This window comes from Colletotrichum phormii (genome assembly GCF_030913505.1).
Source record: "Colletotrichum phormii strain CBS 102054 chromosome Unknown BDP81scaffold_9, whole genome shotgun sequence".
Classification (NCBI taxonomy): Eukaryota; Fungi; Ascomycota; class Sordariomycetes; order Glomerellales; family Glomerellaceae; genus Colletotrichum; species Colletotrichum phormii.
The window spans coordinates 1366223-1389817 of NW_026851451.1; the positions used below are offsets into that span (position 1 = coordinate 1366223).

The window sequence follows — 23595 nt, forward strand, 5'->3', positions numbered from 1 at the left end:
CCGTCCGTCGACATCCCTTCTTCCCTTCCAAGCCTTCCGCTGTAAGCGTGACCAAGTGGTCACTCCGAGTCTCTCTCTCTCTCTCTCTCTCTCTCTCTCTTGAAGAGCGAGCTGCTCCCATTCTCGCTACTCCCGGCCTCGTCCAAACACGCTCAACCCCGGACCCTGTCCGCAACCCCCCCGTCAACCCGTCCAGTGCCCCGCCGAGCATGACGACGAGGTCAAGTCTGCGACTGGGTGAGACCTTTTGGACGAGACTGTGGCGCTTGGCAGTGTCAGTTCCCGCCTTGCCCATGGCCCGCGCTGTTGCTGTTTCTATTCCGAGAACAGAGGGACCAGAATTTTGACTTTTGGTACAAAGAAAGACTTGCATCTCATCTTTTTGCCTGCTTTTCTAACCCAACCGCACCTTTTGGCTCTGGTCTGCTCTTTTGGCTCTGGTCTGCTCTGTTGGCTCTGGTCTGCTCTGTTGGCTCTGGTCTGCTCTTTTGGCTTCCTCTGTGCTTCCATTGCATTGGACTATTCTGCTCGTGCTTTCTGCAACTTACTCATCCAAGCTGCCACTACCTACCACGGGTTAGTAGTTACACGACAAGTCTACCTACACATTTTCTTAAATCCTCCGGATTGCCGGATTTTCCCACTCACTACGTCTACGCGTGCGCCGAAAGAAAAGAAAGAAGAAGGCCTTTGCTTTCGTCTTCCCGTCTCTCTAGTCTGGTTTGGTGGTCCGGTGCCAGCTCACCACTCCCGCCGCCCCCAATTCGTCTTCATCAGCAACGCAAGCTCCGCCACCATCGCGGGTGACGAATCCTCTCCCCACCGTGCCGTATACCGAGTCCACCCACCCGCGAGTCGCCTTCACCGAACTCCGGAATTTCGCAACCGACTTTTTCTCATCCTTCTAGTCTTCTTCTTTACCGTCTGTGTTGCGCCATCAATGACTTCATAGCACGACGCCATTCTCTTATATCTACATCCTCCCGGCACCCTTGTCTTGGCGGCCGGCCGATACTCGAGCTCGGATATCGTTCTCTAATTCAAAGTCGTGTAATCTGCTATACACATATACACAAACACACAGACTCAAGATGAGGTCAACAACATTAATTGCCCTTGCGGCTTCGCTACTACCCACGGAAGGACTTGTGCTCAGGAAGAGCGAGAGCAGCACACCAAAGGTGGTTGGGTTGGATCTGCACCGAGCAACGATACCGTACACACGCAATAGGAGGGATATGCTGCGGAAGAGAGGTTCAGTGCAAGCGACTTTGGACAACTTGGTAGGTCTACAACTGAAGACTTCCCAGTACTGCATCTGACATTTCACAAGGAAACTCTGTATTTCGTCAACGGCTCTCTTGGAACACCAGCACAGCCTATGCGACTTCACCTCGACACCGGAAGTAGTGATCTCTGGGTCAACACAGCAAGTTCGGCTCTTTGCCAAGGTCAAGGCACGCCATGCTCCGTATCCGGTACCTACTCAGCGAACGATTCGTCAACATACAACTACGTCGGAAGCTGGTTCAACATTAGTTATGTCGACGGCTCGGGAGCGAACGGCGACTACGTTACGGACAAATTCACCATCGGCGGATCTACTCTGACCGACTTCCAGTTCGGTGTCGGCTACACGAGTTCATCGGCACAAGGTATCCTAGGAGTCGGATACAAGGTCAACGAGGTGCAGGTTGGGCGTGCCGGTCTGGACCCCTACGAGAACCTGCCCGCCAAGATGGTTTCTCAAGGCCTTATTCAATCTAGCGCCTTCAGCCTGTGGTTGAACGATCTGGACGCGAGCCAGGGAAACATTCTCTTCGGCGGAGTCGACACGGCGCGCTACGAGGGCGAGCTCAAGACCGTACCCATCCAGAAGGAGTCTGGCAGCTACGCCGAGTTCCTCATCACCCTAACAAAGGTGACGCTCGGCTCAAAGACGTTGGACGAGAACATGGCCCTCGCTGTACTTCTCGACTCGGGTTCCAGTCTCACGTACCTCCCGGACGATATGGCCACAACAATCTACTCCATGGTGGGCGCTGTCTACCAGCAGGAAGAAGGCGTCGCCTTCATCCCCTGCTCCACGGCCAACTCGGGCTCCAACATGACCTTTACCTTTTCGGGGCAGCCCATCACAGTGCCCATTGACGAGCTCGTGCTCGACCTTGTCGCCATCACCGGCAAGCGCACGTCCTTCTCCAACGGCGTTGAAGCCTGCCTCTTTGGCATCGCCCCCGCCGGCGACGGCACCAATGTGCTCGGCGACACATTCCTGCGCTCGGCGTACGTGGTTTACGATATCGACAACAACGAGGTCTCGTTGGCGCAGACCAAGTTCAACGCCACGAGCACAAACGTGCTTGAGATTGGCAAGGGTAGCGGCGCCGTGCCGTCTGCGGTTGCCGTCGCGAGCGCAGTCTCCGCCACGGACGGCATTGTCCGTGGAGGAAAGAATGCGGCGCCGTCGTTGGCGCCACTGGCGGCATCCATCTTTGCGGGATCCGTTGCCTTTGCGACTGGGTTCTCGCTTTACCTCTTCTAAACCCAAAATCAACAACACCGCATTCTGTTGGAATGGGTTTCGGGGAGCTTAATGTTTCAAACGGTCGATTTTTTGCTTCTTCATAGCACTGCATTGCGAGGGCGTTTTTGGGTTTCTTCTGTTTTCGAGATTTTAACAATCATGGCTGATGTATCTGCATCGAGCAAGGCGTTTTTTTTTGGGTATGCATGCATTCACAAGACAGCACTCATTCGTTTTGGAGGTTGAGCGAGGAGTAGGATACGAAAGAGACGGTCGAGAAGTCAAAGAGGCATCAGGCGGAATTTCTTTTTCCCCAGCCTGAAGCTGTTGAGTAGAACGATAACCTACAAGAGATGGCCTAGAGCCAGAACTTCATCAATGATAGCATTGGCTGATTTAGGCGCGATTCTTTCCATCATATTCAATGAACCATTTTCCACGCCGTGACTACAATCTGTATCGATGCAGTTCAGCTGCTCCAACCAGTCAAGCTCCGTTCCTTTGGACTGTGCACCAACCACGTGCTCCATTCCATGCGACTACCTAAGGTAGTCCATCCACTCTCCTCTTCATCTGATGTCTCTCTCTCTGTGTGTGTGTCTCGTTTGGGTTCTAAAAAAAGAAGTTCTTCCCACCACGGGAGACCGACTGTCCGGTTTCCAGCTGCTGCTGTAGCCTGTACGCATCTCCTGGCCTGGCCCCTGACAAAGAAAATGCTCACAAGCCACACAAGCTTCTCAGAGAAGCTTGAAAAGGGAACCCGTTCCCATTTGGCTTGCCAAGGCGTTTCTTGCTAATGCCAAGAGGTTTTGGAGTGTTTCCTTGGGTTTTGCGACGGAATTATGCGGTCGGTCTCTCTTTCTCTCTTTGAAGATTGCCGCCCCCTTTCTGGTGAGGTACGACAAGGGGTTGTAGGAGAGGGTGAGGGAAACAGGGGAAAGGGTTCCCTCGATTTGGGCGTTGTTTCTGAAATCACGATGGTTAGGATCTGTGTGATGTAAGGGGATCGAAATGGGTTGGTTGTCTTGTTGACGTGGTGAAATTGAGATCGTGAGATTGCCTGTCTCCTCAGGCGGGGAAAGGGAGGGTGATGATGCTGAGGCCCGCCGCCGAACCCAGGGGACGGAATCAGGCAACACTCAAGGAATTTCCAGAAACGGGTCCTTGATAGTCTTGCTCCGTCCCAATCCTTCCTCGTCCCCGTCCCCTTCCGAAGAAGAAGCAGCAGCAGCAGCCGGGATATACGGCCTGATAACCTCATCGACATACCCCCGCGGCAACCCAAACCGCTCCGTCGCCTCGTCGACGCCGCGATTCATCCGGTCGATGTACTCGTCCCACGGCGTCGAGGGTTCGGTCCTCTCGGTGTCGACGTACACTAGTGCCGTGACGTTGCTGCCTGGGGTGAGATTGACGGCGGCGGTGGTGCTTGGTGGGGTAAAGTTCACCACTTTGATGGCGAGGTCTTGTTTTTGGTAAGCGTGGGGGACGCCTTCGCATCTATCGAGGGTTGCTTCGTCTTGGGGCGGGAGGGCGTAGAGGATGCCGTAGACGCCCGGAACCGAAGCTGGGGCCGGATCCGTGGTTGGTGTGGCAGCAGCGGGGTGAGCGGGATTGGCGGGGCCGTTTGGGACGACGTTGGCGTAGCGGCGGGAGTTTATGATGAAGGTGTGGTTTGGGAGGTGGGCTAGGCCGAGGGGTGTGGAGGCGGGGCAGCGGAGGGACATTTGGGTTGGGGAGAGATTGGACCCGTAGGCGAAGTAGAGGCGAGGGGACGATGTTGAGGCCATTCTTATCTTTGGTGATGGTGTGGTGGTCGAAATGGTGTCCGAGATGTCGTGGTTGTGAGGTTGTGAGGTTGGCGAGCCTTGGTCTTTCTGCTGATGAGGTTGAGGGCTCACTCGCGGGTGTGGCTGACGCGTATTTGTCGCTCGCCACTTCTCTTCTACAGCTCTCCTAAAAGACAATTGGTAGCCGAAGTCAATGTTTTAATGTTGCGAATGGGAGGTGGTGAGCGTCCCCAATATATGAGGTGGTGAAATGGCTGAGAATTAGGCAGCTAGCACGCCACAGGTCGATGGTCTCAAGGGCACTGGTGAATTCGACCTGCCTACTTCCCTGTGAGCCATTGCACTTGTCTTGTCTTTTGATCAAACTTTCATCCTGCCGCTATTTCCTGAAGTTGTAGTCCTTTATACTCACCCCAAGGACTTACTGCGATTTCGAAAGTCGGTCTCGCATATCGCTACGGTACCTAAGACAGGCTGCTCTGTCCGGGGAGCAAATTAGCTCAACCCGGGCCGAAAGTGGGACCGGGATTCGGTACGGCACGGCGGTAGCGGCATAAGTGCCTCACATCGTCTTTAAGCATTATCTAGTATGTATGTATCCGTACATCACTCGTATAGCCTTCTCTCTCATTTCTTGCATCATGTCGTCAACGTCAGAATCTATGATCCCCTGATCTACGACGAAGCAATGATTTCAGCAGCCTGCTCGGCGAGAGCGTACACAGCGGCCTGGATGTGAACCGTGATGATTGTCGGGAACACGGAAGCGTAAACGGCTTCAGACCCTCCGGCGCCGCCTCGGCCTCGACGATCCCCTGGCTCAGCGGCGACTCGCCGCCAATCATCATGCGCGTCATCCGGCGGATCGAGTCGCGCCACACGAATCGATCGACCTCTGACCCGAAGAAGTTGGGGTCGATGAGCGGGGCCTCACGAGGGTCCGCGGAATTGAGCGTCACGGAGCCGCGGCTCGTGGGGTGGAGGCCGACGTTGGCGGTCGTGAGGTAGGTGCTGTTGGACGGAAGGGCCGGGTTCGTGTTGACGTAGAGTACGAAGCCTTCCATGTGGATGCGCTCGTTCTTGAGGAGTGGGTGCGTAGCTGCGTCGGGCGCGCTGCCCTCTTCCTCGGTGATGGCGGCGACGAGGCCGTCTTTATCTTCCACGCCAAAGGAGGCGACGAAGTGGTTGGGCTGGCCGAGGCCGTACTGTGGTTGGAAGAAGAGGGAGTTGCCCGAGTCGACGGTCGAGTTGCGGTACTGAGGGGAGAGTCGCCAGTTGTAGGTGAAGAAGGCGTGGTCAGCAAAGTTCTTGCCGACCTCGGGCGCGTCGAGCTTGGTATCGATGCCGTGCTTGGCGAGCTCGTCGGACGGGCCGATGCCGGAGAGCATCAGCAGCGGCGGCGATGATCTCCTTGCCGAGGATCTCCGTGCCGTTAGCGAGACGGACGCCAGTCGCGACGAGGGTGCCGGCGCTGGAGCTGGAGTTGTTGTCGCTGCGGAGGAGGATCTTCTCGACGAGCGTGTCTGTCATGACCATAATGCCGTCGAGGGGGTAGTACTCTGACGCGATTTGGCGAACGCCGTTGCGGCGGTTCTCTGCGATCTCGCCAAAGCCGAGGTTCTGGCCGGCGTTGGCGTCTAGGCCCGGGAGGGCCTTGATGCCGATGGACTCGTACGAGACATAGACGGCGTCTCTCAGGGGGTAGACGCGGCCCGTGACCGAGGGGTCCTCGACCTTCAAGGGTCCATCGAACCCGTGCTCGTCCGCGTTGACGTCGGTCCAGTACGCCTCGGAACGCTTGAAGAACGGCAGCTGGCTGTCGTAGCTCCAACGGGAGTCGTTGACCAGGTCGGCCCACTCGTCGTAGTCGACGCGGGCGCCACGCATCCATCCACCTGAACAAGGAGTCAGCATTTTGGACATGTATTTTAACCGTAGACTACGTTGGTTTGGTGACGACTTACATGTGTTGATGAGGGAGCCGCCGCCGAGACCCTTCCCGGCAGCGCTCTGGATGACGCGGTTGTTGAGCTGAGATTGCGGCGTGGAATAGTAGTTCCAGTCAAAGTCGCCCGAGATCAGGTTGGTCGAGTTGACGTAGAGAATGTCCGTCCGGCCAGCCGCGCTACTGCCAGCCTCGATGACGAGGATCTTGGCCGTGTCGTGTTGTTGAGCGCCAAGAGCCGGCTCGGCCGCCGCCGACGACAATGTAGTCCCAAACGTCGGTTGGTAGCATGATTACCGGATGTGTGTGTTGTTATGCAGGGTAGCAGCACGTAAAACAAATATTCGGCGCAACGTTTTCGAAAGGGAAAACTTGGCGCAAGGGTGATTGATGCTGCAGACCGGGAACCGGGAGTCTGGGACAGAAGTGTGACGAGCCGCTGCAGAATGTAATGCAGAGAGAATCGGGCGTAGGAGAGGAAAAGGGAGAAGACCTCACACACGAACCAGACAGATGCTGCAGCCGCTTCCTTTTAAGAGCAGATGCATCGGGAGATATCACGCACACATCGTCAGTCAACATCCCCCTCCGAGGCTTCGTTTTGCGGCCGTTGCGGGACTATTGCCATGTGGAACTCGGCGCAATTTTGGACATTTTGATATCGCGAAAGGGCCAGGGCCGAAAGGTGGCTCGGGTGCGGCTGGTGAGCGACATCGACAGATCAAGAGGTTTCTCCCCCATTATCCCCGTTGAAGGGTTCCACCAATATTCCTCCTCCACGGGGAACCTTTCCGGGCGAGGTCCTGTCGTCTCCTCTTGCCGGGTTTCTGACTAGGTGGCAGAGGGCTTTGAGAGGGCTCATGAGTCGATCGAGTGGTGTTCAAGGATCCGGAGTTGTGGAGTTGATTCGGACTAGGTTACCGAAAGCAGAGACCACTCGTTCTGCGGTCCGTCATCCCCTGTTCCCTACTACGTTAATAGGGTTATTGTGATGATGGGACTTGGCTATCGATCGGCGTAACTAAGTTTACTACATCAAATGGGTCTACTGCAACTCTATGGTTGCCGCAGCATATCACGATATCTTCAGCGGACGGGCAGAACTAACGCCGGTTATGCTTATTCTTCTTCTTCAAACATAGTCTCGTTGGTTTGAGATAACTCGGCATGCCGTCTTCTTCACGCGAACTAGCGCGGCTCCATAGCACTTTTGGAGCGGGCCCTATTTCAACATCCCAGCTTCATGCAGAGCGTAAGTCACAGGAAGCCTGAAGGAGCTCTCATCATTCGTATCCATATTGCACAATCGTATACGGTATCACCATGTGGGAATCCTCGCGCTCCATTTCCATGGTTTCCCTCTTGCGTTATTGTGATATCTAATCACTGCCACGTGGGATCCCAGTGTGTCCGCCTCTCGCATCATCCGAGACCCATCGGCTGGTGAGCCATGACCAGAACCTGGGTTAGTTTCGGGTAGCCAAGAGGAATGAGGCCTGTTGCCCCCCCCCTGTAAGGAAAGTGTTTGCTTTTTCCCCCTTCCTACGGATAGACCTGCCACATCTCGACGTCTTGACTCGATCATGCATATGTTCTATCCGCATGAAGAATTCGGATCACCCGCCGTGCCGCTGCAGAAAGGAGGTTGACGGACTTGTTAAGCCGTCAGACTCCCCATCTCGTCTTGTGCGGCTATCTGTGGTAGTTGAGGATTGGATCTCAGCCACCGTATCCGCCGTCGTGTGAGACGACACACATCTACGATGAGAGTTAGCGGTGCGCTCTTTGCTCGTCTAGCCGTACCGACGAATGCTACCGTCCGGCCAGAGGATGTCATCCAGACCGAAATTATGCCCCTTTCCGACCGGGCGGTTCCCATTATCGTCGTCAACGTGCTTCTCACCTTCGCTACAACGCTATGGACGGGTATGCGATTATACAGCTGGCGGAAGAAGGGACAGTCGTTCACCATTGAGGATTTCTTGACTGTTGTTGCTCTGGTAGGAGACGACATGGTCGCAAGGCGCTTTGAAAGTTGTTGACAACATAGTAGATTGCCTTCTATGGGCTAGTAGCCTGCAATTTTGTCAGTAAGTTGGATCGCGAAGTTCCGCAGAGTTGACCTATGCTAAAGGGCGGCTCTAGTGGTTTACCTAGGGGGAACCGGGCATCACTACTTGACGCTCCAGCCATATCACGTCGAACGCATGTCAAAGGTCAGCCCGTCAAATATGTTAACATTTTACCCCTGACCATGCCTTTTGCCTCTCGCGAAGAAGCACAAACTAACAACACACTCCTCGGGGGCTAAGACAGGCCGCATACGGTGTCCAAACCCTCTTCGCCATCTGTCTCGGCTTCAAGATCGGCATCACCCTCATGCTCCAGCGCGTCTTCTTCGTGCGGAGCTTCAAGATCGCGGCCCGCATCACCGCGGGCCTCTGCGTCTGCTGGATGCTCTTCACCATCCTCATAGGCATCTTCATCTGCCAGCCCGTGGCCATGAATTGGAACCCGACGACGCCTGGCGGCAAGTGCGGCGACCAGAACGCCGCCTTCGCCGCCGTAGGCTACTTTGCTCTCGCGACGGATCTTATTATTCTCGTGCTGCCGATACCCATGGTCTATAACCTGCAGCTGCGGTGGCCGCATAAGGTGGCTTTGTACATCATCTTTGGCGCAGGCGCTCTGTAAGAGAACCCCCAGATTATTCCTTCATTCTCAAATTGTTATGCTGTGATATAGATGACTGACAAGAGCCCGTACATCTTCTGCAGAACCATGATCTTCGCTGCCCTACGATTGAAGAATGTCTTAACAATGGACTTCACAGACGTAACCTACTCCCAAGTCGGTGTCGTGCTAATGGGGACACTCGAACCCGGCGTCGCTATCATAGTCTCGAGCAGCTTCCTTCTGAAACCGTTATTCGACGCCACCGTCGGCCGCTTCTGGTCCCTCCGCGGTGGCGGAGCCGGGCCAGCCTCAGCGAAACCGACCACACTCCAGACGATTGGCCAATCCGGGCTTTTGGGGTCGAAGCTATCTAGGGCCGGGGGAGGCAGGTTCAGCCAGATGCACTCGACAAACAGCGACGACGATGACGATTTGGAGCTAGATATGCTGCGGGAGAAGAGGCATGACGTAGCTGTCATGGTGGCCAGCGGGAACCCGTCAGAGGATAGTGTTGTGAGGGGCTTCAAGAGAAGAGGTGATGACGATACTTCGGGCTCCGAGGTTGGGATTTTGGTGACGAGGAAAACGAGTGTTGTGAGCGAGGCCAGGGGGGAAGGCTTGTAAGCTTTTGTTCTAGTTTTACCGACGGCTCAGATCAAGTCACAATCAAGATCCTTGAACGAGCAATCGCTTACCGTACGGGCCGGGAGCTGCCGGATCACAAGGAGTACATGGAGCCGGCTGTGGACACAGAGTCAGACTCGTGATGTGCCCAGTCTCGTCGCCGCAAATTGCTTTCAGCCAAAAAAAGCCATACAAGACTTAGATGATTGGAATACCGCCGTCATTAGCGGTGGCCTCTTCACGCTCGCTACGTTCCGCTTCTATATAGCCCAGTGTGAGATGCAGCGGGGTTTTGGACTCTTTCTTCAGTACCTACGTTACACTCTCGACCTCGTGACTCGTTGAATTGATTTCATAGCCTTGAGTGATACCTTGCATGTAAGAACACCCTTTTTGACCTTTGGAGAGGAGATGGTTTGCGGTGACGAGCTGCCACCTGGTCTCCTGAGCCGGCTTTGAACAACCCTCGCCACACCCAACTCAGAAGAACAGCCATGCCACACTTCTTTCAGTAACTTGTTAGAGTATAAGGCTGAATGGATCAAAAAGGAGAATGTTCATTGCGAATGGTGCCAATATCCTAGTTTTTCCTTCCCAGAGGATCTGGTTGGCGGTCCGTGGTGGTAGAAGCGCGCCTTGGCGTCTATTGAAGTGAAGAACGATCATGTAGTACGAATCATGGATACTTGATCTGGCAATCATTGACGAGGGCGGTTAACATGGGATCATTCTCCAACTATTCTTCAATCTTTGTCGTGCATGTTTTCCTTTCGTTGGATATTTGGTAGGCACCACTGAATAGAACGCGTTGACCGCGTTCGAAGGCGATTGGTGATCAATAACTCTGGAATCCATTGTCACAAAGTAATGCCGCCTGACCCATATTCAATGTTACCAATAGAAATTTGTTCTGTTCAACATTCTATTTGGGAAGGCAAAGTCATCGGACTAGATAAGTTGGTTTGGGAAACATGTCTATAAAATGCCATCGAACGGCTGCCCATCTAGTGAAGACTTGTAAATCGATCACGACATCCCGCCATTACAAACCATTGCATCCAACATCTATCTAATTCGATACATCTTTGCCGAAATGTCTAGCGCTACAGTCAATTCTGATCCTCCCCCTCCCCATGAAGCGGGCATCTGGACGCCTCTTCCTGGATATGGGGTATACAGTGTCGAGGTCAAAGTTCGCCAGTCAGATAGCAAGGCGCTGTTGATATGGCGCAATCACAATGATGTACTCGGAACGGTTAAGGAAACCAAGATGGTTTGGCTCACGCGAGTGCAAGACGCGGACTTCAAGTACGGCGAAACTGGGGATACGCACTTCGTTTACTCTCAAAGCGACTGGTGCGACCCCAAGGATCAAGATGGGCCGTGCGATCCGGGAAAAGCACGTCCCATAGGTACGGCAGACTGCAAGAGGCACTCCGCCAAAACACTTTCTCTCATCAGACTTACGGTAGCCGTATAATTAAGTACGCTAAAGTGCTATACATACCCTATATATAAATAAATATAATTATTAATCCTGTATAATATAATAAAAATTACTTACGACCGGAAGTGGTATAGATTATATAAGAGCAGTAAACTAGGCGGTATAAATAGGGCCACCGGGGTCTATATCTTTTTACTGATTTCTATTACTAATTAATATCCTCTTTTTCCTATCTAACTTAATATTCTTTAAGAGAGGTAAGTAACCCGCCTATACCCTTCTATTTACTTGTCACGGGCTGGAGCCCTGTATGGGCTTAGGCTACGCCGTAAGCCTTACGAGCCGTGCACACGTACTTAAGTGCAGCAGAATGAACAGAGAGGGATCTGTTCATTACGTACCTTTTAGCTAAATAAGCCCGGGTGCGCATTTAGCGCAATGGTTTGTTGTGTCTGCTGCCACATTTGCCCTTGTAGGGCCCACACCGTTACAGCACTCTCTTAGACCTTTTCATCTTTTATATAAATTAATTTAGCCATAACGTACAAAATCAATTAAAACTACATATCACCCTCTTCCTTGTTACTATTCTAAACTACTTTATAGGTTCGTATATTATATTTAAGCTTTCTGTAATTCTTATATCATTGCGCGCGTAGTTTAATATCTTTTATACGACCCTTCTTCTAAGTATTATTCTCTCCTCTAGCATTAACACTACTCTTTTCTACTTAAAGTACCTCTACTTTAGTAGTATTAAGACTAAGAGGTTAGAGGTAGGCAAAAAGGGAAAAGGTAAATCTTGGAAAGGTAAATCTTGGAAAGATAAATCTTTTACCTTATTATTTGCCTTATTATTCATATTACGTAAGCATATTATATATCATATTAATTTATAAGAGTTATAGATTAATATAGATACTGATCACGTAAGCAAAATTAGTTATGTAAGCTTACGTGAGCGAAAGAAGGCACTAAAAGGTAATAGAATGCGCTGTAATTTACTTGAAAGGTATTACGTATTACGATTACGCATTCACTTACGTATATGCTTATTAATTATTATATAAGTAATAAGCAATGGAATATTCTAGTCGGAAGATCTTATGCCTATATAAAGGCATCTTTTTACCTACTTAGACCTTTCGTTAAGCAAGCAACTTCTCATATAGTAATCTAACTATAGTTATACTCTCTTTACATATATCAACTTCTTTTATATACGCTTAACTATCCCTATATTCATATATTCTTGCTTCTATATAAATATTCACCATTTAATACACTAAGAGGTTAGAGGTAGGCAAAAAGGGAAAAGATAAATAAGTTGAGGTACGAGTTGGGATAATCAGAGAATCGATTGTATTGATGATTATTCTATGATATGATGGGAAAGTATAGTCTATATATAATATAAATATCACATGTAATCATATGTAATCACATGTAATCACATGTAATCACATGTGATGCCTAAGTCCGAGCATTAAGTTTATACGGGCATATGTGCCTGTCGGCGCTTTAACATGTATATGTAAAGCGTATTTACGTACGGGCTGTACGTGCGTACAAAGCGTTGTATCTCAGTAGATACGTACTTCAGTTGAGTGTTACGAGCAGGTCAAGGCAATCAACTGTGGCACAAAGCAAAAGCTTTGATAATGATGACTCCGCATCATTTTCCCTTGTTCTGCATTATATAGCTACGCCATGACGGGACCAATCGTTTAGGCCGTAACACGTACGTACACCCCTCTACTGGGAAGCTGTCCGACAGCGACCTATAATAACCGATTATTATATTAGATTATTATATTTAGTTATATTATAGACCGGAGCCGGTCGAGATGTCCGGCTTTACCGGAGCCACTATTCTACCATATTATACCGCCTAGTCCGGGTACGTTATATTATAGCTATACATATATCCTTATAATTCCTCCTTTTTTCCTCTTTAGCTTAAAATAGTCAATCGACGGCACCTCTACGTTGAACAAGCCTAGGGGCCAGCCCCTTACAAAAGGTAGAGGCAGCTCTTCATATAGACATTTTCGGGTCTTTTTCGATAGCTTGGAGGGCAAGGATAATTCGACTTTCAATTGAGAAGGATTGCACGTTCGTATGTAGAGAAAAGGTGTCCTAAAGATGAAGAGGATAGAATTAGGAGGACGTGCGTCGCTTGCTATGATGCGTCGCTCGCTATGCAAGTACGTTAAACCTCATCTATAGTTTATCTTACTAATATAAAGTTTAATAATCGGTAGTGGGGTGACTATAAAATTCGATTTCTGCTTTGACGTATGAAAAAGGTGTTTTGGCGTAGTGCCTCTTGCAGTCTGCCGTACATAGGCATCGAAACGGTTAGGTTCAAGTTCGGAAAGGGCAAAAAGTGGTTGGCTTTTCAACCTGAATTGGGCCGCCCCAACGACGCTTGGCACCGTTGGCACGAGCTTGAGCAACCTTATCCTACCTAAGCCAGCGAGACACCTGCTGGTAATAGTACGTCGTCCTGATGGGGCATGGATTCTCCGTGCTTCTGAAGACTCGCTGCATGTCACCCTCAGAGAGATATCACGCGGTTCAAGACAGTAACATCGGTCATTATCGCTCTCGACTATAGCAATTACAATCTAAGCCACTTTGTCGACTCGAGAAACATCTTGCATAAAAGTCATCGCTTCCAACCTTTGACCATGGCGGTAAGCATGTATACAAAAACACGCTGTCGCTTGTGCGCAACTGGTGACTTCCTCATGTCCCTCTGTCCAGCGGCCAGCCAGTTCCTATAGCTGTCAGGTTTCCTATCTAGCCGATATGACAAGCATGTATCACTCAACATCTACTGCCTCGCCCAGGAGACAAGTGATTCTTCCAGATCTTATGACAGGGGCTTAAGTTTGCACTATCGATTCAGAACCCAGTTCCTCAAACTGAGTACATCCTCACACATTGGTCACGACCATAAGCAGTACCGAGGTGGCGCCAGAGACCTCGCCAAATACTACACCACAAGCTTTCGCTGGCTTCCGAGCTTTGATACTCCTGGTACCTGGAAGGAAGCGCAAGAGGCTTGCAGAGGGCGTGGAGATCTGCAGGTTTGCCTTTCTCCGGCTCGAGATCTCTTCACAGGTGCCGGAGGACATGCCATCCCGATGATGGTCGCTCTAAGATCGTACACTCAGCGTTGATGAAGTTCCATCTTCGTGGAGCTTTGCGCTAACGATGTATTCAACAGGGCACATCCGAACCAGCACTCGATGATGGCGCTGGTCATGTGTAGGAGGTTTCCCATCTTGATCTACCACATCATCGTGGAGCACTTGAGATGCAACCTTACTCGTGAGTAAGGTACGTTTCTGGAACCCTTCATCCTTGGTTCAAGAGTCTACACTAGCTGTGACGGATATACGTAGGATCGGTAGTGCGATAGTATTTGGTCTTGGCGTAGGAGACTCGAGGTAGCAGTCTGAAAGTTTCTAGCACATTGCTAGTAAAACACCTCACCCTTCATCAGCACCCGAGCCGTGCGGCGAAGATCCGCCGACACGATCTCGCCATTGTCGAACGTGGCCCCTATATCCACCTTACCGCTTGGGTGCCCAATGACGACAGACTCCTTCGCACAGCGACCATTCATGAGCTCCGCCGGGATCGTGCCGGGCAACTGACTAGCAGCCCCGAGACACAGCGCAAGCGTCAACGGCACGGCCTTGTGCGCCTGGCCCATGGACAGTGCCAGACACCGGATATCGACGTCATCCGCGCGCGTCTCAGAGAAGAGCAGCACGATCTTGGGCACGCTCTCCACGTCCGGATTCAGACCCATCATAGACGCACCAGCGCGTCGGATTCCGTCTAGCTTGGCCTTGAGCGCAGCGTCCGCCTCGACGGCCTGCGGCGTGAGGTCTTCGGGCGAAGGAATGCCCAGGTCGGCGGCGCGGACAAAGACGCCCGGGTTGCTGACATCCACGAGCGAAGCCTGAATTGTGCTCGCGTCCGGGAGGAGGAGCCAGTCACGGGGGTTTCCCGTGGGAAGGGCTTTGCCCGTCTTTGCGCCGGCCGGGTCCAGGAAGCTGAGGGTGATGGGGGAGGCGGTGCCGGGGACGCCGTCCATGATGTAGGCGCCATCTGGGGCGTATCTGGGTGGGTTTATCCCATCGACGACGACCCTGAAGCGTGATGAAATGACTTTGGACGTGTTGGTGTTGAAGATGCGCACGGTAGCGAACGTCTGGCCGTCGGCCCCTTGTTCGAGGCGTGGGTTTGGGATGAGCCCCTCATCTAGACTCATGGGACCGACTGTGGAGGAGAGGTTTCCGCAATTGCCTGCCGTGTCGAGACTGCCGTCCTTGATGCCGACTTGGACAAAGGTGTAGTCCACGTCGACGTCGGGCCGCGAGGGCGGAGACAGTACGACGATTTTGGAGGTTGATGAGATGCCTGAGCCCATTCCGTTGAGCTGGCGGCCATAGGGGTCCGGTGAGCCCATGGCGGCGGGTAGTACTTTGTGCCATTCGTTTGCTGGCGGGAGGTTGTGTCTATGGACGACGAGACCATTGGACGTTCCGCCGCGGACGAAGAGCGCGGGAAATGACCGTGATGAATAGGGGCGCGTCGATGACATGTTTGAGGAGAGTCTGGATAGCGCAGAAGAAGCAGCGCTCTTGGTGTTTCTCAAGAGACTGCGATTGAGTTCTTGTAGAATCATCTTTGCCAATGATTGCGGCAATGAAAACAATTCTTGTTGTTGATGTTATTGCAACGGGCAGTTCTTTGCGGTTGCTTTTCCGCATGATTTCTTACCCACCACGCGGGAAATGTCCGTACCTGGGCCACTTTGAGCCACTTTCACTCGGCGTGGCGTCCGTCTACAGGGGTCGTGTCGTGTACCACTAAAAGCCGTTAAGCATCGCCAAGCCGGAAGTAAACGAGGAGGGTCCCTGCAGCGATGCTCTCGAGAGCATCACACATCGTCCCTGCTGCATTGTGAGCAATTCATCATATTGTGACTTGCAGAAGTACTCAATATCATGTCGCACGCGGTTGAGTCTCAAGCAGGATAGAGTCTTTGAGAAGAGGAGAGCTTGGAAGATTCATTTACCAAGTTGAGAACCCCGGCGTCCCGACGACTGATTGATCGGCCGAGTACTGACCGAATCGGCACCGAAACCATTCAAGTTCAAGCCACCCGGGTCTGAGGCTTGTAAGACCGTCTGAAGTCGGGCATCATGTCCGCTAAGCTGGAGATAAGCATGGACATAAAAAATGGGCGTTTCGGGTTGCGGGAACAAGCTTAATCATGGTTCTCGAGAACGGTCGATAAATTATCTTCATAGTCCCCCTCCCCGTCTCATCTCATCTGTCGTCGTCACTATAGCCACGATTTTGAACCACAACACAAGTAGCTATTAATCAATCAACCTTCGTTTTACTACGCACCATAGGAATCTCACAGCCGCCAGAATGAGTACGTACGTCGAAGTCACTCTGAGTTGGCTCCTCAAGAACTCCCGCGCCCACGACGCCAAGTCCTTTTACACGTCCCCCGCCTTCGCCTCTCACACAGAACAGACCATCACCGTCACATCGCCAGACTGCGGTGCATCTCCGGCTACCTTAGGCCCGGAGTACATCACAGAGGGCGGCGGCCGTATCCCCGCGCTCTCATGGTCCGCGCCGCTGGACCTCGAGTCAAAGGTGAAGGAATGGCTCATCGTCGTTGAGGATCCGGATGCGCCGCTGCCGACGCCCATCTGCCATGGGTACGTTAACGCACGAATACACATCAAACCTGATTTTCTGAAGGAAATTGCCGACTTACTGATTGCAAGCGTCTATGGCGGAATCGCGCCTGAAAAGAAACAGGTGAACCCAAAAGACTTTGAGATTGAAGACGAGAGCAAATCTCTCTTGAAAGGAGGTTTCCATTGGGGCAAGGGACGTAGGGAGGGCGTGTATGTTCCTCCACGGCCTCTCATGAATCACGGCACCCACAGATGTGAGTCTCATCTCTCTTACAACGAGACAGAACCGCGAGATTGACTGTCGACAGACTTCTTCCAAGTTGTGGCTCTGAGCGAGCCGTTGGACAAGACGATGCTGGAAGCTCGGGCTACGAAGGAACAGGTCGCCGAAGCCATTCAGGGCAAGGTTCTAGGTTGGGGAATGTGGGTTGGAAGCTGTGAGAGGAAGTGGACATGATGTTGAAGATGAAAATTTCTAATGTTTGGTGCCATCTCTACGATGATTATGAAGTGTCTCATGGGGTACATTCAGATACTTTGATGGGAAGATAAGCATAGTAACGCTTGATGAGATTGTCGATGTGAATAGGTGGTGTTAATGAGAGGTGACATTCAGCCGTCTTTCTCCATACGGCAGTAAACCGCGTTGACATGCTGCAAAATCAGGAGCGCAGCATCCCCCGACCCCAGGGTCGTGACACCCAAATACATCTCGTTCTCATCTCCACACTCAAAGATAGTCTCCATGTCCCTAACCTTTCTCAGGATCTCGCCGTCAGTCAACTTGGTGTTGCTGACCGCCTCATCACCCCCGACACACCTCCGGCCTGCAAGTCTCTTGACATTCTCATCCAAATCACAGCGTAACACGACCGAGATGAACGGCACGCCCCTTCTCTCGGCAGCCGCATTGTGATCTCGAGCAGCCCCGCTGCTCAAGGGACTAGACTCCCGGGCGTCTGTGAAGATGAAGGTCTTGCCCGCCAGCGCAGCATGTGTGGCGATGGCGTCGAGGGCCTGTTTGCGGAATGTGGTTCTCAGATCGTTGTAGGACTCGGCATCGTCTCGGTCGAGCATTGCGGCGACGTGGTCGATGACCAGGTGATTGTGGAAGACGCGGCTGCCTGGGATGAGTTTGGAGAGGGCGTTGGCGATGGTGGGTTTGCCGACGCCCGGGTAGCCGTTGATGTAGATGAAGCAGGCCATCGTCTTGTGAATGGTTTCCGTGGCACACAAATTGCTGAGCAAGGGCTTTACCAAGATGACCAAAGTGGTTATCGGCCTGATTTTAAGGTGGAAGCTGAGAGCTTTCTCCGAGCAAGGTGGCTTACACAAGAAGGTACCGCTTGCCCATTTTACGATCAGGCTCACTGCAAAACTTTCGAGGCAGTTGCGCTTTAGTGACTCACCAAGGTAAGACCAAGCTTCGCCCATCCACGGCCTGCCATAAAGCACAGTGACACAATTCGATGGATTACTGTCTCTTTATACCTTACCATGTCTCCAGCTTTACTGGCCATATCTATACAAGGTAGTCAACGGAACAGGCGTGCGTCAGTCTAAAGCGACCTAGTCTAGGATCGTGACGTCCAGGTAGGTGTGTATTGAGTAAGTTGAGTGCTACACGACGTGCGCCTGCGCCTGACTCGTCGCCTCTGTTGCAAAACACCACAAACTTCTCGCGATGATTCAAATGGCGGATCGAAAGAAAGTCATTTGCTTTGATGCTGGCTAGATTGTAGATCAAAAGTGCTTACCTTCAGGTAGAAGGAGGTACGGACAATGTCCGCGATAAGACCGCCGTTGAATCCTTCAGAAATAGTAAGCGCACGTGATCGTCTCCTCTTTCTCTGGTTGCGGTCGCGCCTGTTCTCCCAGCATTTCTCATCAAACCGCACTCCTCCTCACCTTTCTTTTGCATTGCCGAAACCGCGCCGAGTTTCCCTTTCTCTCCTCTCCACCTTTGCCATCAACAACTCACACAACCACAGCAGCTGCCAGCAAGTGAGCCAGACAATCAGAGCGAGCACCCACAACTGCGCCAGAATCGGCTCATTTAAACACAAAGAGGCGTTTAAACCTGACAAGGAGGCAGAGCGCACGCACGCACGCGCGCACCCTACCCTTACTTGATGGACCCGCCGCTCAAGAGCCCCGCGTCGGCACAGAGGGATACTTCGCCCAGCCCTCCCGTGCCGAACCGGATCCGGCGCAATACAGCCTGCACGAGCTGTCGCGACTCCAAGGTGGGCTTCCTCTCGCTTTCCTCTCCTCCCTTTCTGTACGGATACATACCTTTTATACACACCCTGGACCGGTTCATCTTGTATCTGTCCCTCGTCCCCTTGCATGGCTACCTTACCTCGTGGTGTTTTAATCTTTTAAACATTCTGCTGCCACACATGTCGCGCATGCTCCGTGCCCTTCCAACGCCTCTCCCGGTTCTTGTTCCCATTGGATCGCGGTTGGCATCCGGGACTCGGGAGGGACGGATGGGGGGGCACCTCGTCAGGTCCCCTGGGGCGCATCATGCAATGTCAGCAAACGTGCCGAAGACGTTCTGTTCCTTCGACGTTCTGTTTCCGCATATTCCGTTGCACTGCTATACCAAACATGACATCCCGTATGCTAACTGAATGTCTTTGGACGGCTGAAAATAGGTCAAGTGCAATGCGAGCTACACGCCCAACAAGCCATGTCAACGTTGCTCTAAGCTCGGCATACAATGTGTCATTGACAAGTCTCACAAGCGGATGACCAGAAGAAGGTGGCTTCCCTTTTCCTCTCCTCTCCTCTCCTCCCTGCCCCCAACCGCGCCCTGCTTGCCTTGCAATACCCTGTGCCTCATGTGTGTCCATCCAACAAAAGATCATGGTCTAACTCATCCGCCCTGTGTGAACATCAAACAGTAAACTAGAACAACTCGAAAAGGAAGTCCAAACTATCAAGAATGCCGTCAATCCGAGCCCCGTCTCCGCCACCGGCATACTACCCCCGGCCGCTCTACCCCTGCCGCTGCCGAGCCCGAGTACCGCCTACCCCGGAGCCGCAAGCGCCTTTTCGGACCACCGGCCGCCCCCCTCTGCGTCGAGGGTGAGTCTGCCGGCATTGTCTCCCGTTCAGCAGGCTCGCCAGCCAGAGCAGGTCCCGACGCCGACCCTCACGTCTCACACGACGCCCACAGGTCCCGCGAGGCAGCCCGCGCAGCCGAGGGCCCTGGGTTCCAAGGTCCTGTCTGGGGAGGATATTGACTTTTACTTTGATCAGTGAGCTACCTCGACCCCTCTTCCTACTGGATTCCCCTTCCCCCAGCGTATTACCCATATCAGAGAAGCAGACACTGAGAGGTCATGTGAAAAAGCTATTTCGAGCACTTCCACCCCTACTTCCCCATCGTCCGCTCCCAGGACCCAGACAAGCTCTACAAGCAGAGCCCGATCCTCTTCTGGACCCTCATCGCCATCTCCTCGCGGCGGTACACCCGCGACGCCGGCCTCTTTCCCTTCCTCATCGAGAACCTGCCCCGCGAGGTCTGGGCCGCCGTCTCGAGCCCGCCCATCACCATGTCCACTGTCGACGCCCTACTCGTTCTCTGCACATGGCCCTTGCCCTCCATTCGCTTCCTCAACGACCCGTCGTCCTCGTACGTTGCCATCGCGCAGAACGCCGCGCTGCTGCTGGGCTTGCACACTGGCCGCGGCACGCATCCGGAGTTCTGTATAGGGCCGAACCGGCAGACTGATATTACTGACGAAGAGGCGTGTTTTACGTGGATGGGGTATAATATCCAGGCTCAGAGGTATGTCTTTGTTCTTTCATAAAAGTCTGTGATTCAGTTCTGGCAAATAGTTTCTGACTACATGATATAGAGTTGCCTCAAGTAATGGTTTCCCGCCTCCGGCCGGCTTCTTCAACGAAGCCGTCAACAGGGCTGCCGGCGGGCGATCTCTCCCCGATGCCCTGGGGTACTTTGGCCTGCTGTACGAGATGCAAAAGTTCTCCAACAGGCTGAGTAGGACCGTCTTCTCCGTCGCCGAAGAAGGCGAGGGCGTACCGGACACCGTCATTCAGCTATTGGAAGACGAGCTGAACAAGCTGAAGCAGCTACAGGCTCGGCACAACTCTGGTTCGTAGCAACTGATTCTCTTTGGCTCCCCCCTCTTTGACCGCAGCGTGAACCTCCCTTTGCTGATAAATCCAGACCTCGACCTCTTCACCATCCTAGCAGTCCAATTCGAGCTCCAATCCTACTACTTCATCCCCCTCTCCACCGTAGACGAACCCACCTTCCGCCACAACGTAAACCGCGCCTACAGCACAGCCCAAGCCCTCATCAACCTGTCATTACGCCTCGAGTCCTCACACCGCTTCCTCCTACACGCTCCGCAACACGTCTTCCGCACCATCCTCGACGCCGCCGCCGTGGTGTTCGACGTCCTCGTCTCGGGCCACGCCACGGACGTCGAGCTCGCCAACGCCGACGTGTCGGTCAAGAACGCGCAGGAGGCCCTGCGGCGGTGTTCCGTGCAGGAAGGCGATTTCGCGATGCGCGTGCTGCGCATGTCGGAGAGTTATTGGAGTCTGCGGCACATGATGCCCAAGCTGGAGGCGCCTATCTCGCAGTACCCCCATCGTACGGGTGCTGTTATTGCGTTTGGGACGCTGAGGAGGTGGAAGAAGGAGCTTGATCAGGCGAGGGTCGGGCAGGGCGGGTCCGGGGTCGGTGGTGTTGGTGTTGGTGGAGGAGGAGGCGGAGGAGCGGGTGGACAGGGGACGGGGGCGGGGGCGGGGGCGGGGGCGGGGGGCACGGCGTCGACGCGTGAGTGCAGGGGCGGCCGGGGGTTCGGTGTGAGTGTTGCTGACCTTGTGGTAGCGGCGGCGACAGATGCGAACGCGAGCGTCGTGCCGACGAGTGACCCGCTGCAGGATATCGACTGGTCGATGCTCATGGACGACTTTGACTGGACGGCCGGGGGTGGAGGAGAGCCGAATTTCCTTGGTCTTTCATAGTAGGTGTTGTTTGCCTGTGAGAAATGCGGCTAACGTGCGCGTGCGTTTCCCTTGGTATCTTTCTTCCTTTCATTCCCTTTTTTCCTGCAAGCAAGCCGGAGCATTTTGGTGTTTGGGTGGGTATCTTGCATCATTTTGGGACGTACATTGGGGAGCTATATGACTTGAGAAGGGGTTCTGAAGCTTGGTGTTCATGTTGTCGTACAAAAGAACAGACTGAGCAATTTTTAATGACATATCGTGAACATGCATTGAAGCTATCGTGCTTTAAGAACATATCCGACTCACGACAGCTCACTCTATCCTCCCAGTGCTCCAAATATTCAGCCCGACCTTGACGCCCTTCTTGACCGGTAGTCCGGCATGCCACGTCTCATCATACCCGGCACCGCTCCCGTCAGCACGGAAATTCTCCCAGTACACCGCGTTTCCCGGAACAGGCTTGAAGGTAGTCCCTTTGCCCTGCTCATCATCGCCCAGCTTCTTCTCATCATCACCACCATCACCAGCATCCCTCCCACCATATTCCACAAACTTACACCAAACCTCCCTCTTCAACCCACCCACCTCCAACAACGGAAACTCCGTCCCGCCACCAACCAACCCTTCCCCGTTCCCTGTCCCAGCAGGTACTTCGTTCTCGCTCTCATCCCCGCCTCGAGCGTCGACCCACGCCATCATACTACTCACCCGGCCCCACCCGCCGCGGTTGGCGGTCCAGTCGAAATGGTACGAATAGTGCCCGCCCTCGACGTACCGCTGCGTCCGCAGCCTCTCGATCCAGAGGTCCTCGCGCCAACCCTGGAGGGCGCGGGCGCGGGCCTCGATGCAGCGGACGGTGTCGTCGCGCGGGAGGAGGGCGACGTCGGAGGAGCGGATGGAGGTGTCGCGGTGGGTGTTTGCGCCGTTGTGGGTTATTGTTGAGGGTTCGAAGATGGGGTTGCTGTTAGGTTGTGAGTGAGTGTGTGAGACGGGTTTGAGTTTGAGATGAGTTTGAGTGTTGTGGGTGTTGATAACAATGAACGCTTGTCTTTGGAGAGGGCATGGGTTCATCTTTCATCTCATCCGCATGCAGACAAACGTAAATGAGTATATGTTTGTGTAACATGACATTTTTCAATCGAAGAATTGGGAACATTCCAAACAGAAAAGAAATAAAATATAAAACAGCAAAGAACATACCTTATCTCAAGTAAATGCTTCCGTTCCTCCACACTCAAAAACCCTTCAATATACAACACCAGCGGCTCCTTGGAAAAGATGCGCACAGAGTAGTCGTCGGGCGGGCACGACAGGGCCGTGGCGTTGGCATGTTCGATGGCCAGCAGGGACTCGTTCATCTGCGGCCGGGGCGTGCGGGCCACCCGGCTCCGGCTGCTTGTGCTCCGGCCATCGGACGACGAGAAAAAGTTGACGAGGGGGTCGGGGAAGAAGACGAGGAAGGCCACGAGGGCGATGACGTAGGAGATCATTGCTGGGCTGGGCTGAGATGCATTGGCGGCCTTGGGGTTTTGTCAATTGGCAATGATTGGGTGTGACTTCTTTTGAGATGAAGAGGTAACAAAGTGAAGAACTGAGAAATGTCGTTGAGATAATCAGGCGACTTTCATGTTGGAGGCTTCCGCGTCGCCCGCATCGGGTTCTGCGGTGTTGGTTGTTAAGGGGGGCTCCGCCACAGCCGGGCCGTGCAAATCCGCGACACACTGTAAGGGCCTGGGAATATGCGAGATGATCCTTAATTCATCTTCAACTGCCTCACATGGGATTACTTAATCAAATTCAATCACTATAATGAACCAAAAAGAGTTCACCCCCCCGGTGCTGAACTGGGG

General features: G+C 53.0%; 9 protein-coding genes across 9 annotated transcripts; 4 read left to right on the forward strand and 5 right to left on the reverse strand.

The window, feature by feature from the left end:
• Positions 1-1091: 1091 nt before the first annotated feature.
• On the forward strand, positions 1092-2545 carry BDP81DRAFT_449361 (eukaryotic aspartyl protease; the record flags this gene model as incomplete). The annotated part of the gene is made up of 2 exons (XM_060592395.1): positions 1092-1283; positions 1334-2545. The coding sequence occupies 2 exons, from the start codon at positions 1092-1094 to the stop codon at positions 2543-2545; spliced, it is 1404 nt and encodes a 467-aa protein (XP_060445921.1).
• A 1214-nt stretch (positions 2546-3759) lies between these two features.
• Positions 3760-4305, reverse strand: BDP81DRAFT_273310 (uncharacterized protein; the record flags this gene model as incomplete). The annotated part of the gene is made up of 1 exon (XM_060582946.1): positions 3760-4305. A coding segment is annotated over one exon (546 nt), but the record flags the coding sequence as incomplete, so codon positions are not given.
• A 638-nt stretch (positions 4306-4943) lies between these two features.
• On the reverse strand, positions 4944-6612 carry BDP81DRAFT_406217 (GMC oxidoreductase-domain-containing protein). The gene is made up of 4 exons (XM_060588966.1): positions 6521-6612; positions 6282-6468; positions 5686-6212; positions 4944-5633 (listed from the first exon to the last, which is right to left on the reverse strand). Exons 1-4 carry the CDS (start codon positions 6551-6553, stop codon positions 4971-4973), a joined length of 1410 nt encoding a protein of 469 aa, XP_060445923.1. The 5' UTR covers positions 6554-6612; the 3' UTR covers positions 4944-4970.
• Positions 6613-8025: 1413 nt separating this feature from the next.
• BDP81DRAFT_348275 (uncharacterized protein) lies at positions 8026-9582 on the forward strand (the record flags this gene model as incomplete). Its single annotated transcript, XM_060586161.1, has 5 exons — positions 8026-8262; positions 8316-8352; positions 8408-8478; positions 8579-8952; positions 9040-9582. 5 exons carry the CDS (start codon positions 8026-8028, stop codon positions 9560-9562), a joined length of 1242 nt encoding a protein of 413 aa, XP_060445924.1. The 3' UTR covers positions 9563-9582.
• A 4914-nt stretch (positions 9583-14496) lies between these two features.
• Positions 14497-15633, reverse strand: BDP81DRAFT_449365 (methylitaconate delta2-delta3-isomerase; the record flags this gene model as incomplete). The annotated part of the gene is made up of 1 exon (XM_060592396.1): positions 14497-15633. One exon carries the CDS (start codon positions 15631-15633, stop codon positions 14497-14499), a length of 1137 nt encoding a protein of 378 aa, XP_060445925.1.
• A 710-nt stretch (positions 15634-16343) lies between these two features.
• Positions 16344-17288, forward strand: BDP81DRAFT_222254 (phosphatidylethanolamine-binding protein). The gene is made up of 3 exons (XM_060582812.1): positions 16344-16771; positions 16841-17007; positions 17062-17288. The coding sequence occupies exons 1-3, from the start codon at positions 16473-16475 to the stop codon at positions 17208-17210; spliced, it is 615 nt and encodes a 204-aa protein (XP_060445926.1). The 5' UTR covers positions 16344-16472; the 3' UTR covers positions 17211-17288.
• A 77-nt stretch (positions 17289-17365) lies between these two features.
• Positions 17366-17959, reverse strand: BDP81DRAFT_393992 (uncharacterized protein; the record flags this gene model as incomplete). Its single annotated transcript, XM_060587890.1, has 1 exon — positions 17366-17959. One exon carries the CDS (start codon positions 17957-17959, stop codon positions 17366-17368), a length of 594 nt encoding a protein of 197 aa, XP_060445927.1.
• Positions 17960-19366: 1407 nt separating this feature from the next.
• BDP81DRAFT_393993 (uncharacterized protein) lies at positions 19367-21763 on the forward strand (the record flags this gene model as incomplete). The annotated part of the gene is made up of 6 exons (XM_060587891.1): positions 19367-19376; positions 19671-20019; positions 20115-20552; positions 20623-20879; positions 20955-21572; positions 21627-21763. 6 exons carry the CDS (start codon positions 19367-19369, stop codon positions 21761-21763), a joined length of 1809 nt encoding a protein of 602 aa, XP_060445928.1.
• Positions 21581-23524, reverse strand: BDP81DRAFT_406222 (uncharacterized protein). Its single transcript, XM_060588967.1, has 2 exons — positions 22946-23524; positions 21581-22706 (listed from the first exon to the last, which is right to left on the reverse strand). Exons 1-2 carry the CDS (start codon positions 23233-23235, stop codon positions 22058-22060), a joined length of 939 nt encoding a protein of 312 aa, XP_060445929.1. The 5' UTR covers positions 23236-23524; the 3' UTR covers positions 21581-22057.
• Positions 23525-23595: the final 71 nt, after the last annotated feature.

Excerpts from the sequence above, each read along its gene's own strand:
- BDP81DRAFT_406222 (XM_060588967.1), bottom strand. The coding sequence starts at position 23,235 with ATGATCTCCTACGTCATCGCCCTCGTGGCCTTCCTCGTCTTCTTCCCC. Across the intron at positions 22,707-22,945 it reads AAGCATTTACTTGAGATAAG|CAACCCCATCTTCGAACCCT; the intron begins GTATGTTCTTTG and ends ACAACCTAACAG.
- BDP81DRAFT_222254 (XM_060582812.1), top strand. The coding sequence starts at position 16,473 with ATGAGTACGTACGTCGAAGTCACTCTGAGTTGGCTCCTCAAGAACTCC. Across the intron at positions 16,772-16,840 it reads CCGACGCCCATCTGCCATGG|CGTCTATGGCGGAATCGCGC; the intron begins GTACGTTAACGC and ends ACTGATTGCAAG. Across the intron at positions 17,008-17,061 it reads GAATCACGGCACCCACAGAT|ACTTCTTCCAAGTTGTGGCT; the intron begins GTGAGTCTCATC and ends GACTGTCGACAG.
- BDP81DRAFT_406217 (XM_060588966.1), bottom strand. The coding sequence starts at position 6,553 with ATGCTACCAACCGACGTTTGGGACTACATTGTC. Across the intron at positions 6,469-6,520 it reads ACGTTTGGGACTACATTGTC|ATCCTCGTCATCGAGGCTGG; the intron begins GTCGGCGGCGGC and ends GACACGGCCAAG. Across the intron at positions 5,634-5,685 it reads ATGCTCTCCGGCATCGGCCC|GTCGGCAAGAACTTTGCTGA; the intron begins GTCCGACGAGCT and ends GACGCGCCCGAG.